At 38.3% G+C, this 14,165-nt stretch overlaps 1 protein-coding gene across 6 annotated transcripts in view; it reads right to left on the reverse strand.

Annotated features, from left to right (window-relative positions):
* Positions 1 to 14,165, reverse strand: part of RAB23 (RAB23, member RAS oncogene family) — a 34,988-nt gene that overhangs the window by 18,635 nt on the left and 2,188 nt on the right. For all 6 annotated transcript variants that reach the window (XM_025382487.1, XM_025382483.1, XM_025382484.1 and 3 more), the window contains exons 2-3: positions 3,810 to 4,029; positions 1,216 to 1,301 (exon numbers count right to left, since the gene is read on the reverse strand). In XM_025382487.1, coding sequence (XP_025238272.1) covers positions 1,216 to 1,301; positions 3,810 to 3,964 — 241 coding nt within the window. In that variant the 5' untranslated portion in view covers positions 3,965 to 4,029. The remainder of the gene's footprint in view (positions 1 to 1,215; positions 1,302 to 3,809; positions 4,030 to 14,165) is intronic.

Genomic DNA, 14,165 nt, shown 5'->3' on the forward strand with positions numbered 1-14,165 from the left:
GATTTAGATTTTGGGGTAATGAAACAATTCTTGGCCTTGAAAACAACAAGGAAATGAGCAACAGGCTGAATTTTCAAAAAGTAACCCAAACAATTGTGAAGAAACTGAGCCAGATGCCAGTGTTATCACAAAGGAGGGATAAAGGAAGGTGATGGACCATTGCAAGCAGGGGGATTAGTGGTGGGTAAAAGTCTCATGACCTGGACTTTCAAGGTGCTGAGGTTTTTGAAGGAGAAAAGAGGAGGAATGGTGTGGAAGCAGTAGTAAGAAACAAGACATCCTTTGCCCAACATCCTTTAAGTCTTGAATAATGTGAGCATGCAGGGATATGGGTAAAAAGCCTCCCTTAGAGAAGGCAGCAGAGGAAGTTGTATCTTTAGGAAACAAGTTTTAATTATGACACGGTGAAAAGTTCAGAAAAGAGGGACGTCATAGAAGGAATAATCAGTATGTCAGCTGTGCCTTTTTATTTCCCACAGCATCTGTGAAATGCAGAGTATTAAATGCTTGTCAATATGAATGATCAATTAATATTTACTTGGCATCAGCAGGCTATAATGCTACATGGTATTCCACCAAGCTTTTGTTACTGTGTTTTCTCACTTTAATCACTATTGGCAGCTGAGTTACAGGAACACTGAAAGTGGTGTTTTAAATTCCAAAAGAAAAGGGCAAAATTTTGTAAGAAGATGTTAAAGGAAACTTTTAAGTTCCATTCGGAAGTTTAATTTAGCCTCTTAAAAAATTTTAGCCCACATTTTAGAGCCTTAAATTCTTTAGTCATGGTTCCTTCCTTTCACAGGTGTCTCATACTTCTCTGAACTCCTACAGCACTGAAAAGGCTTTATCATGCGACTTCATGAGTCATAACAAATGCCATCTTATTTGCCAGGGCTTTACTTTTTCATGTTAGCTTCCACTCTCTGACTATACAGTCATTTTCTTGGGGTCAAAGTAGGCATTTAAGAGCTTCTTACTGATTTGGCCTGGGAATGCCTACATGAGTCACATAATTCTAAGGCAGAGATAAACTGTCTACAGTACAGGTGTTATTTGCTAACATACAAGATCTTTAGAAGAATTTAAAAATACTTCGAAATTATTTTAACTATTCTTCAAGAGAAACGCTTATATGGGAAACAAAGAAAGCAAAATTAGTTATTTAGCCAAAATAATGTGCCCAAACAAAATAAATAAATAAATCCTGTGTTTTACCTCGATAGTAGGCCTTTGTAATTGCATCAAATTCCTCTTGACCTGCAGTGTCCCATAACATTAGTCTGACATCTTCATCGTTAACTCTAAAACAAGAGATGAATTTATTTCATATGTAAAGGAAAATGTTTTTGGTAATATAGCTTTGTGTATATTTTTCATTTTCAAATCCGAAGAGATTAAAACTACAAATGCTCCTTGACTTACGATGGGCTGCCCCAATAAACCCCATTGGGGGTTACATCCTGGTAAGCCCATTGTAAGCTGAAAATATTATAGTCAAAAATATCCTTAAGTCAAAAATGCATTTAACACCCCATTAAACCACTGTAAATTCAAAAAACTCATAAGCTGAACTATTACAAATCCTGATGCTCCTCAACTTATGACAGGGCTATGTCTCAAAAAACCCATGCTAAAGTTGAAAAACTCTAGGTCAAACCATCTTGAGTCAGGGACCACATGGATACTGTCAGTTTCACCCTGAAAAACTCTGAGTACTCTCAGATGTTGATATCATTACCAACAGTGAAAGAGTGAAAAACATTCCCCTAAAGCTATAGCTTCCCACGTGATTTGGATTTATCTGCCATGTTTTTTTCTTTGACACAGTCACAGGTAGTAGTGGTCTAAGATTAACGTCTTGGGAAGGGGAATTCCCTTAGGTCACTGCTTGCTCTCCTTTCCCTACATCTTTCCCATGGGTTCTGGTGCTTTCGTGATAAAATGAGAACAAGAATGCAAAAAAGCAGTTTACCGCCAGTCACAGTGGCTCACGCCTATAATCCCAGCAATTTATGAGGCCAAAGTGGGCGGATCACTTGAGGCCAGGAGATCAGTACCAGCCTGGCCAACATGGTGAAACCCTGTCTCTACCAAAAATACAAAAATTAGCTGTGTGTGGTGGCACATGCCTGTAGTCGAGCTACTCGGGAGGCTGAGATGGGAGAATCGCTTGAGCCTGGGAGGTGGAGCACGACTGCAGTCCAGCCTGGGAGACAGAGTTGAGACTCTGTCTCAAAAAAAAAAAAAAAAGGAATTTACCTCCCTGGCTCCCTGGTTGCCCTTGAACTTAAAATTTACTCTATTTTGTCATATAGTCAATTCTCATTATTCACAGTAGTTATGTTCTATAATGCCAATGTGAACACTGAATTGGCAAATACTGAACCACTGCTCCTAATGGAAATACAGGGTTAGGTTCTTGAGAACCCCTGGTTACATTTTCATCAACTGATCAATACGTAACCTTGCTTTATGTGTTTCTGTTTAAAGACACCTTACTGATATATATTGTTAATTCATTAACACTGAATTCACGACCAACAGCACTGTAACTCGTGTCTGAACAAAGCTTATCTAACGTATTTATTTTTTCTGTAACGCACATCATAGCCTTCCTATACTTAAGAATGCTAGACAGCACTGCAGCACTACACTTAGGAGCATTCTTAAACAGCAAAATCACCAAGAAAAAGCACAAAACGTAAAAACTGTGGCGTTACACAGAACACAGAAAGGACACATGTTTACTGTATGAGGGACTGAAACAAGAAAGAGACTTGTTTGATGACCTCAGCTGGGAAGTGCACGCTGGGCAACTTAAATTTTTTGCTGCTCTATGTTATGTCCACAAATGACCACAAATGCACACAAATACTGATTCTGGAGTTACAAATAAATATTTTATTATAAATAAAACAAAGTGGGTGAATTTGCATATGCAGAACTTATAAATAATAAGGATTGACTGCATACTTAAATATTTATTTGGTTTCAGGTAGTAAGTACAAAAAGCAAACATCATCAAGAGTTAAAATGCTTGCTCTTAAAATATGTTCTGAGGGAGGAAGCAAATATGGAAATATTTTTAAAAAGAGAGTAATAGAATGCAGACTAGAAATTAATCTTTAAAATGATAAAATTATCTTTGATGTTAAAGTTGGGCCAGTAACCAGGTTTGTAGTATTTCTTATTTGGGTAATACATTTTAGTTTGTCTGCTACAATTTAAAATATCCTTAGACGTTCTCAGGACTAATGACAAAAAATATTACTCTGATGTGTTTTAGAATCCAAATGAATTTCCTAAAGTAAGATTTCCTTCTCATAGGCAAATTTTGCCCTCCCAAATCTGTTTTGTCTTATTTCTTTAGAGTAAAGCAAACTATTAATTCTCTAACTTCCGTAGTCTTGCCTAGTTTCAAAAAGAGAACAGACATTCTAATAAAAAGGAGTCCATAATACAACTTTCATTCCAAAAAAAACAGCAGTTGGAAATCTCACTGGAGTCAGCATCAGTTTGTGTTTAAGACATGCCCAAGGTGTCACCAATAAATCTAAAACAGATATGAGACAGAAAAAAACGTGGGAAGGAGAGTAGAAAAAGAAAAAAAGTGAAAGAGGAAGGGAAGAGATGAAAGAAAAAAAAAGGGTAAAGTCACACACGTGATGAAACCACCATCACGGTCGCATAAGCACTGCCACTAGTGGCCACATCTCGAAATCCACTGCAAGTAGTTAACTATTATTCCAATAAGTCTTGGATACAGTTCATAAATCAAAGCCAAAGGAATAAAACAGCCAAGTACTTACTGAATTTGTCGCTCCAAAAAATCAACTCCAATGGTTTTCTTGTAGTCTTTTGTAAAAATGCCTTTGCAATATCGCTGAATCATACTTGATTTTCCAACTGCTCCATTCCCTACAACCACCATCTTTATGGCGACTTCCATATCTTCCTCCAACATTTTTGGAGCTGAAATGGTTTCTGTACCAACTCTAATTCCAGGAGATCAGATCTTCTCTCTCAAATCTGTGGTTTAAAATGAAATTATTTTTTCATAAAAATGTACAAACTAAACTAATTGTTTTATCAAGAAATCATCACATTGCATTGCAAGGATGTGTTTTCATACCTGAGGCCCCTCCCACTCTTTTTAAATAATGTAAATTCTTTGAAAGGTACAGCAATAACACAATTCATTTTTGAATGAATCCTCATCAATAGCACAATGCATGGCATTCATATATCAATAAATACCTAGATCTACTTTCATAGAGACGATGATTAGGGTCATTAGACTTGATGCCTGATACTTTAAAGGCACCACTTGCTAGTTCTGTGCTCTTAGTGAACACGTTGCTTAACTTCTTCAGGCTTCTGTTTCCTGGCAATAATATCCATCTCATACGGTTGTTGCACTTAGCATAGTGAAAGTTATGCATTCAAAATTTAGTTAAGCATTCCTGATCCAAAAATCTGAAGTCTGAAATGTGGCAAAATCTGAAACTTTTTAAGCACTGACATGATGCCATAAGGGAAAAATTCCATATCTGACATGTGACAGATCACAGTCAAAAGAGAGTCAAAACTTTATTTCATGCACAAAAATACTGAAAGTACTATATAAAAGAGGCCATGTGTATAAGGCATATATGAAACATAAATGAATTTCCTGTTAAGACTTGGGTCCTATCCCCAAGACATCTCATTATGTACATGCAAATAGGGCAGGTGTGGTGGCTCATGCCTATAATCCCAGCATTTTGGGAGGCTGAGGCAAGAGGATCGCTTGAAGCCAGGAGTTTGAGACTAGCCTGGGCAACATATGGAGACCCAGTCGCCACTAAAAAAAATAAAATAAAATAAATTAGCCGAGTATAGTGGTGCATGCCTGTAGTCACAGCTACACGGGAGGCTGAGGTGGGAGGATCCCTTGAGCCCAGTGATTTGAAGCTGCAGTGAGCGATGGTCATGCCACTGTACTCCAGCCTGGGTGACAGAACAAGATGCTATCTCTAAAAAAAATTAAAATAAAATTTAAAAAAACATTGTAAATTCTCCATAGTGTATCACCAAATAGGCAACAAATTCAAAATCTGTGGAAATCGCTTTTCAACCTCACAGGTAATAATCAATGTCCCTAAAAAAGCACCCCAAAGAAGGTTTCGTATAATAGTGTATGACCATGTGTCAGCATTGGGCTGTTAGTTATAACGATTTAGTGTTTGGCTTACAATGAATCCTGTACAAATAAATATCTTACACCACACATTCCTGCTTTAGTTTCAAACCTTTATAGTTACACATACAATGAAAGCAATAGAATGGGCGCTGTTTGCATTTTAGGAATGAAAAGAACAGAAATTCAATTTCTTCATGTTTCTTCTTAAAATTACTAGTTAGGCTACTGCCCATTTAGCTATTATATTTCAACTACTTTAACTTAAAATCCTTCTATACAACCACTCCACCAAGAGAGTCCAAAAATGTGAAGAACATTCCTTTTTTTGTCCCTAATAGTCTCAGCAATTGTCTCCGGTACTTTACAAACCTGAGTGATCATAAGAATCACCTAAAAGTACTTGTTAAAGTATGGTCCTGGGTCTCCACCTCAGACATAATTTATCAGAAATTTCACAGGAGGCCTTGGAATCTGGTTTATAGAACAAGCACAAAAGGTGCTGCTTAGCTCTCCCTTCAAGAGCTGCTAGCTGGCAGTCTCTGCTACCTCACCTTCAGGATCCACTGCACTGTCCACTCCCGTTAAGGCCACATTCTCCCCAGGGAAAGATTAAACAGGCAGGGCCACTTGAGTTGGGCCAATTCTGCACAACATGGATCCTCTTTGGTCTGGGGCTCCCATCAGACTAGCTGAGATTTTTTCAGAAATGCACTGCAGTCTGGGGTTCTTTCCACCCCATCTTTCTTCATCCTTTCACAAGTATAAAAAACTAGCATTGCAGCCTCTTTATCCTTCTCAGGCATTTCCTCCAATAAATCTCTTGCACTTCTAATTCCATCTTGATATTTGCTTCCTGGAGAACCCAAATGGATATACATCCCAAGTGATTTTACATTCAGGTAAATGTCAGAGCCAATACCCTACGCTAGTGATTCTCAATTTTGGCTATACATTGGAATCACCTAGATAACTTTTAAAAAATACTTGGCTGGGGGCAGTGGCTCACACCTGCAATCCCAGTGCTTTGGGAGGCTGAGGCAGGAGGACGGCTTGAGGCCAGGAGTTCAAGACCAGCCTGGGCACCATGTGAGACCCTGTCTCTATTAAAAAAAAAAAAAAAAAAAAAAAAATTGGTCGGGCATGGTGGCGTAAGCCTGTAGTCCCAGCGACTCTGGAAGCTAAGGCGGGAGGATTGTTTGAGCCCGGAAGTTCAAGGCTGCAGTGAGCTATGACTGTACCACTACACTTCAGCTTGGGTGACAGAGCAAGACCCTGTCTTTAAAAAAAAAAAAAAAAAAAAAAAAAAAAAAAAAAAACCTGATGCCTGATACCTGCATCTTATCCTCTGTGTATACAATCAGATGGTCTAGGGCAGTGGTTCCCAACCATTTTGGTACTAGGGACTTGTTTTGGTGGAAGACAACTTCCACAGATGGGAGGTTGGTGGGGGGCACGGTGGAGGGATGGTTTGGGGATAAAACTGTTCTACCTCAAATCACCAGGCATTAGTTAGATTCTCATAAGGATATAAGGAGCGCTGCAACCTAGATCCCTCACATGTGTAGTTCTCAATAGAGTCTGGGCTCCTGTGAGAATCTAATGCTGCTGCTGATGTGACGAGGCGGAGCTCAGGTATGTTTGCAGCCACTCACCTCCTGCTGTGCAGCCCAGTTCCTAACAGGCCACGGAATGGTACCAGTCCACGGCCTGGGGGTTGGGGACCCCTGGTCTAGGGTACAATCTGGACATCAAGTATCACCATCCTATTACCCTACACAAGATGTAGTCTTCAGGACACAGGGTCAAATATAAAATTCTGACCAGGAGCTGACCCCTGTTCATCCAGCTGTATCTCACACTGGTTCAGCTCCTAGAAAGCAACTTCCTTTCTCTACCTAAATAATTCTTCACCCCAGAAGACTGTTATGTTCATAAAAAGGCAACAACAAAACTCTTATCACATTTTATCCTTTTAAAGATACATACTTCAGACACTTTTGCTTCTGAAATGATAGACATTTTTCCCTATTCCTTCCTCTAAATATAACTAAAATTTGTGAATATTATATATAAACAAACATTAGACATCGAAAAGTGAAAAGGTACCACAAGGCATAAAGAACAACATGGTAATGAGTTTTCCTTGAGTTCTTTTTACCTCATATATCCCAGACTGGATTATAGAGAAGCTAGTAACCAGGAAATGTCACCACCAATGACAAAAAGAAACATAAAAGCTACTCTCTTGAGTCAAAGGACCAGGAAAGGGAAAGCCTAGCAAGGCGGAGCTTGCAGGGAGCCGAGATCGCGCCACTGCAGTCCAGCCTGGGCAACAGAGTGAGACTCCGTCTCAAAAAAAAAAAAGAAAGAAACATAGAAAACACCTCTACCCTTGTGAGGACTATATTGATGCACCCCAACTCCCTCAATGGGGTGGTGTCAGAGAAGACCAACCGGGGGAGGACTGGGGAGGACTTTCATCCTCACTGGGGAGAAATGAAGGCTCCCCCAACCCCTGCCCAACCACCACCAAGGCATCCCTGGAGACCATGTGGGAGGCTGAACTTCCACCCATCCACCAATTCAGTCATCCCTACCCATTTTTACCTCCACTTTTTTGCTGGGGTGGTGTCAGATGAAGCCTATTAGAAAGTCAGGACTTCCACTATCTCTCACAGGTAAGAAGGCCATCTGCTGACTCCCCGCAGTGTCAGTGGGTCACCTCCTCCCAGTCAGGGTGGTATCGGTGGCCCCAGTAGAGAGTCATCATGACGAGTAGTAAGAGGAGCTCTTCCCACTCTCAGTTTTTTTCTCTCTTTTTTTTTTTTTTTTTTTTTTTAAGACAGTGTCTCATTCTACACTCCAGGCTGGAGTGTAGTGGGGTGAACACAGCTCACTGCAGCCTCAACTTCCTGGGCTCAGGCAATCCTACCATTTCAGCTGGGACTACGGGCGCACACCACCACGCCTGGCTAGTTTTTGCATTTTTTGTAGAGACAGGGTGTTGCCATTTTGGCCAGGCTGATCTCAAACTCCTGGGCTCAAGCGATCTGCCTGCTTTGACTTCCCAAAGTGCTGGGATTACAGGCACGAGCCACCGCACCCAGCCCACTATGTTTCAATGGAAGACAAGCAGGAAACCTGGAGTTTTATCCTCACCTGGTAGTAAAGAGGTACTGCCCCACCCTTCCTGTTTTTGGAGCACATCAAAGGAAGAGAATCAAGCTAAAAGAGAATGTAATGAGACCAGAGAATCACAACATAACACTCCCAATGTCCTGGTTTCATCGAAAATCACTCAGCACACCAAGAACCAGAAAAATCTTAACTCAAATGCAAAAGACAATCAATAGACACTAGCAATGAGATGACAGACATTAGATTTATGTAACAGGATTTTAAACACAAAAAGTTAACTGGCAGTCAGTGAGCAATTATGGATATACCTGAATAAATGTAAAACATAAAGAGTCTCAAAAATAAACAGAAGATATAAAGAAGTACCAAATGGAAAGTAGAACTGAAAATTATAATAACCATAATTTTAAAAACTCAATGATAGGTTCAACGGCAGAATAGAGAGGACAGGGGAAAGAATTAGTGAACTTGAACATACAATCTGAGCCAAGCAAACAAAGACTGAAATAAAGGAAAAAGCCTTCAGGACCTGTGGAACTAAACCACAAAAAAATTGCATATTTCTGTCATTGGAGTTCCAGGAGGAGAGGAGGAAGAAGATAGGGCTAAAAAAGGACTTGAAGAAATAATGACTGAAAATTTCCCAAATATGGAAAAAGACAAAGCTACAGATTCAAGAAGCTGAGTAGATCCCAAACAGGATAAACCAGTCAAAATCTAGACCTAAACAAATCAAAGTCAGACTTCTGAAAACTAAAGACAAAACATTTTGAAAGCAGCCAGAGAAAAAGGATGGGGAAAAGTCATTTGAATGACAGTGAATTTCTCCTCAGAAACCATGGAGGCCAGAAGGAAGTGGCGCATCATTTTTTGAGTGTTGAAAGAAAAGAAATGTCAACTCAAAATTATATATCCAACAAAAATATCCTCTAGGAATGAAAAGGAAATCAAGGTAATCTCTGATGAGGGAAAACTGAGAGCATTTGTTGACAGCAGACCAATGCAAAAGAACAGCTAAAGGACGTTCTCAGGTGGAAAGGAAATAATTTTTTAAACAAAGAACTTGGAATATCAGAACAAAAGAACATGGTAAGAGCAAAAATACTGTTAAATCCCATAGACTTCCCTTCCCTTCTTGAGTATTCTAAACTATGTTTGATAGTTGAAAAAAAATTATAAAACTGTCCAATGTGGTGTTCAATATATGCAGGGAAAATATTTAAGACAATTAATTATAAATGGGGATGGATAAAGGACTATAAAGGGAGGTAAGCGTTCTACACTTCACTTGAATTTGTAAAATATTGACTGCAATGATAAATTATGGTGATAAATCACATATACAGTCATGCACCACATAACAACATTTCGGTCAATGATGGATTGCATATACAACAGTGGTCCCTTAAAATTACAATGCCATATGTTTACTATGCCTTTTCTATGTTTAAATATTTAAACACAAATATTTGCCAATGTGTTATAAGTACCTACAGTATTCAATACAGTAACAGTGTACAGGTTTGTGGCTTAGGAGCAATAAGCTATAGCATACAGCCTAGATGTGCAGTAGGCTATACCATCTAGGTTTGTGTAAGTTCATTTTAGTATGTTCACACAATGACAAAACCATAATGTGCATCCCCATCGTTAAGCAATGCATGACTGTAGGTAATGTAATACCAAGAACAACCACTAAAACAATAATACAAACAGGTACACTCAAAAACACAGAGATAAATCAAAATGAGATTCTAAAGACACAATAAAGCCAGAATCTAATTGACATTTATAGAACTGTCTATACAACAGCACAATATACTTCCTTTCAAGTACCCAGATTGAACATATTCTAGGCCATAAAACAAACATCAGCATGTCACAGGGCAAACCCCAAAACTGGAGTTCAGCCCAGGAGGCCACGTGGGTTTTTGGCTTTGTGCAGAAGGAATTCAAGAGTGAGCCGACAGAATGAAGTGAAAGCAAGTTTATTAAGAAAGTACAGGAATAAAAGAGTGGCTACTCCATAGACAGAGCGGCCCTGAGGGCTGGTGGTTAGTTATTTTTATGTTTTTTTTTTTTATTACATGCTATACAAGGGGTGGATTATTCTTGAGTTTTCTGGGAAAGGGATGGGGAATTCCCAGAACGTTTCAGACAATATAAGGTAACTTTCAGACATTGCCATGGCATTTATAAATTGTCATGGTGCTGATGGCAGTAACCTTTACTATGCTAATGTATTATGATTAGCATATAATGAGCAGTGAGGACAACCAGTGGTCACCTGCATGACCATCTTGGTTTTAGTCAGCTTCTTTACTGCATCCTGTTTTGTCAGTGGAGATCTTTTAAGACCTGTATCTTGTGGAACCAGATCTATCGACCTCCTGTCTCAAACACACTTAAAATAATGGAAACCATACAGAATGTGTTCACTGATCACAATGGAATCAAACTAGAAATCAGTAACAGAAAGATAAAACAGGGAAATCTCCAGACAGAAACTAAAAGCACACACTTTTAAAACAATCCAACATTCAAAGTAGTAGTCACAAGGAAAGTATAAAAAAAAAAAAACTTAATTAAATGAAAGTGAAAATACATGTGAAACTTAGTGGGGCACAGCTAAAGTAGTGCTGAAATGGGAAAATATATTTTATTTTATTATTACTATTTTTGAGACAGAATCTCACTCAGCAGTCCAGGCTGGAGTGCAGTGGCCCGATCTTGGCTCACCGCAACCTCCCCTTCCCAGGTTCAAGCAATCCTGCCTCAGCCTCCCGAGTACTGGGACTACACGCATGCATCACCATGCTGGGCTAATTTTTGTATTTTTAGTAGAGACAGGATTTCATCATGTTGGCCAGGCAGGTTTCTAACTCCTGGCTCAAGTGATCTGCCCGCCTCAGCCTCCCAAAGTACTGGGACTACACGCGTGAGCCACCGTGCCCAGCCTGAGACACGAAAATTTGGAGCACTAAATGCTTACCTTAGAAAAGGAAAAAAGTTTCAACTCAATAATCTAAGCACTCACCTCAAGAACTAGAGGAGCAAAATAAACCCAAAGCAAGCAAAAAAAGGAAGATACTAAAAAAGAAGAACAGAAATCAATGAAATTGCAAACAGAAAAACTGATGCAACAAAAAGCTGGCTTTTTGAGAAGATCAATAAATGTAACAATACTTTAGTGAGACTAACACAAAAAAGAGAGAGAACACAAATACCCAATACCGGGAATAAAATAGGGGATAGCAACATAGACTCTGCAGACTGAAAAGGATAACGTAACAACCCTACACACATAAATGTGACAACCCAGACAAAATGAACCAAATTCTTCAAAAGCATAAACGACCATGATTCACCCAATATAACAGAGGTCTATTTGAATACCCCTATAACTATGAAGGAAATTGAATCTGTAATGTAAAAACTCGGAAAGAAATATACAGGATCAGGCAGTTTCACTGAAGAATTCTACTAAACATTTAAAAAATTAACATCAATGTACACAATCTCCTCCAGAATAGAGACGAGGAAACACTTGCCAACTCTTTTTATGAAGCCAGCATTATCTTGATACCACAAAAAGACACTACAAAAAAGAAAATTAGACAAACTCTTCTGAACAAAGATGCAAAAATCTTCAACAAAGTATTAATAAACTGAATTCAGCAATATTTAAAAACAATAATACATTGCAACCAAGTAGACTTTATTCTGGGAATGCAAGGCTAGTTAAATACTCAAAAAGCAATCAATGTAATCCACCATATAAACACAACATAATATCAATTGATGCAGAAGAAATACTTGACAAAATTCAACATTTGTGAGAAAACTCTGAGCAAACTACAAATAGAATGGGACTTCTTCGACCTGGTAAAAGGCACCTATAGGCCAAGCACAGTGGCTCACGTCTGTAATCCTAACACTCTGGGAGGCTGCAGCGGCAGATTGTCTGAGCTCAAGAGTTCGAGACCAGCCTGGACAACATGGTGAAACTCCGTCTCAACTAAAAATACAAAAAATTAACTGGGTGTGGGGGTGCTCACCTGTAATCCCAGCTACTCAGGAGACAGAGGCACAAGAATTGCTTGAACCAGGGAGGCAGAGGTTGCTGTGAGCTGAGATCATACCACTGCACTCCAGCCTGGATGACAGAGTGAGATTCTGTCTCAAAAAAAAAAAAAAAAAAAAAAAAAAAAAGCATCTATAACATAAAACAATTCTGGAAGACTGCTTTCCTCAGATTGGGAACAAGGTAAGGATATCTATTCTCACTACTCCTATTCATCATACATGAAGTTCTAGTCATTGTTATAGGAAACAAAAATAAATAAAACACAGATTAGGAAAAAAATAAATAAAACTTTCTCTATTCACAAGTGACATGATTATCTCTGTAGAAAAACCCATGGAATCTACCAAAAATTTAAAAACCAAACCCTGAACTAATGAGTTTAGCAAAGTCAGAGGACATATGTACAACACACAAAATTCAATTGTATTTCCACATACAATGTACAATTTGAAACCAGTATTTTTTAGAATGAGATTTACAATAGCTCAAAAAACATTAAATACTTAGGTATAAATGTAACAAAACATGTACACAATCTGTATGCTGAAAACTATAAAACACTAAACAAATCAAAGACCTAAATAAATGGAAAGACATATCATGTTCATGGATTGGGAGACTCAACAAAGTAAACTTAGCAATTTTCCCTAAATTGATCTGTGGGTGTAATACAATTTCAGTCAAAGCACTAGCAAATTTTTCTGTATCCACAAGTTGATTCTAAACTTTATACAAAAAGGTAAAAGAATCAGAATAGCTAAAACAATTTTGAAAAAGAATGAAACTGGAGGAAATTATACTACCTGGTTTTAAGACATTACAATGCTAAATTAACAAAGTGTGATACTGGCCTAGGGAAAGTTAAGTAAATCAGTGGAACAAAACAGGCCCAAAATAGACCCTCACAAATAAAGCCAATTGATTTTTAACAAAGGTGCAAAAGCAATTCAATGGAGAGAAGACAGTCTTTTCAACAAATGCTAATGGAACAACTGGACGTCCATAAGCAAAAAAGTAAACCTTCACACCTTATACAATTAACTCAAATGGATCACAGATCTAAATGGAATACTTTTATAAAACAATTTTTAGAAGGAGAAAATCTTGACCTGTTAGGCAGAGTTCTTAGACATGACACCAGAAGATCCATAAAAGGAAAAATTGATACTGGATTTCACCAAAATTAAAAACACTGCTGTCTGAAAGACACTGTTAGAATGAAAAGACAAGACAGACTGGAAGAAAATACCTGAAAAACATGTAACTGACATATAATTTGTATCCAGAACATAAGAAGAACCCTCAAAATTCAACATAAGAAAACAGACCAATTTAAAAATGGGCAAGAGACTTGGCCAGATACCTCACCAACGACTCCATGTGGCAAATGAACACATGAAAACATGTACAACATCTTTAGCCATTAGTTAAAGGCACATTAAAACTACAATGAGATACCACTACACACCTATTAAAATGGCTAAGTCTTAAAAAACTGACACTACCAAATGCTGGGAGTATGTGGAGCAACTAGAACTCTCACATGTTGCTTGTGGGAATGCAAAATGACACAGACACTCCAGAAAAGAGTTTAACAGTGTTTTTTTTTTTTTAAATTAAACATACATTTACCATATGACCCTGCAATCCACTTGTAGCAATACCCTAGAGAAATGAAAACATGTCCATACAAAAAACCTTTACATGGTATTTACAGCAGATTGATTCATAATCACAGAAAACTGAAAACAACCTCAA

This window comes from Theropithecus gelada, chromosome 4 (genome assembly GCF_003255815.1).
Source record: "Theropithecus gelada isolate Dixy chromosome 4, Tgel_1.0, whole genome shotgun sequence".
Taxonomy (NCBI): Eukaryota; Metazoa; Chordata; class Mammalia; order Primates; family Cercopithecidae; genus Theropithecus; species Theropithecus gelada.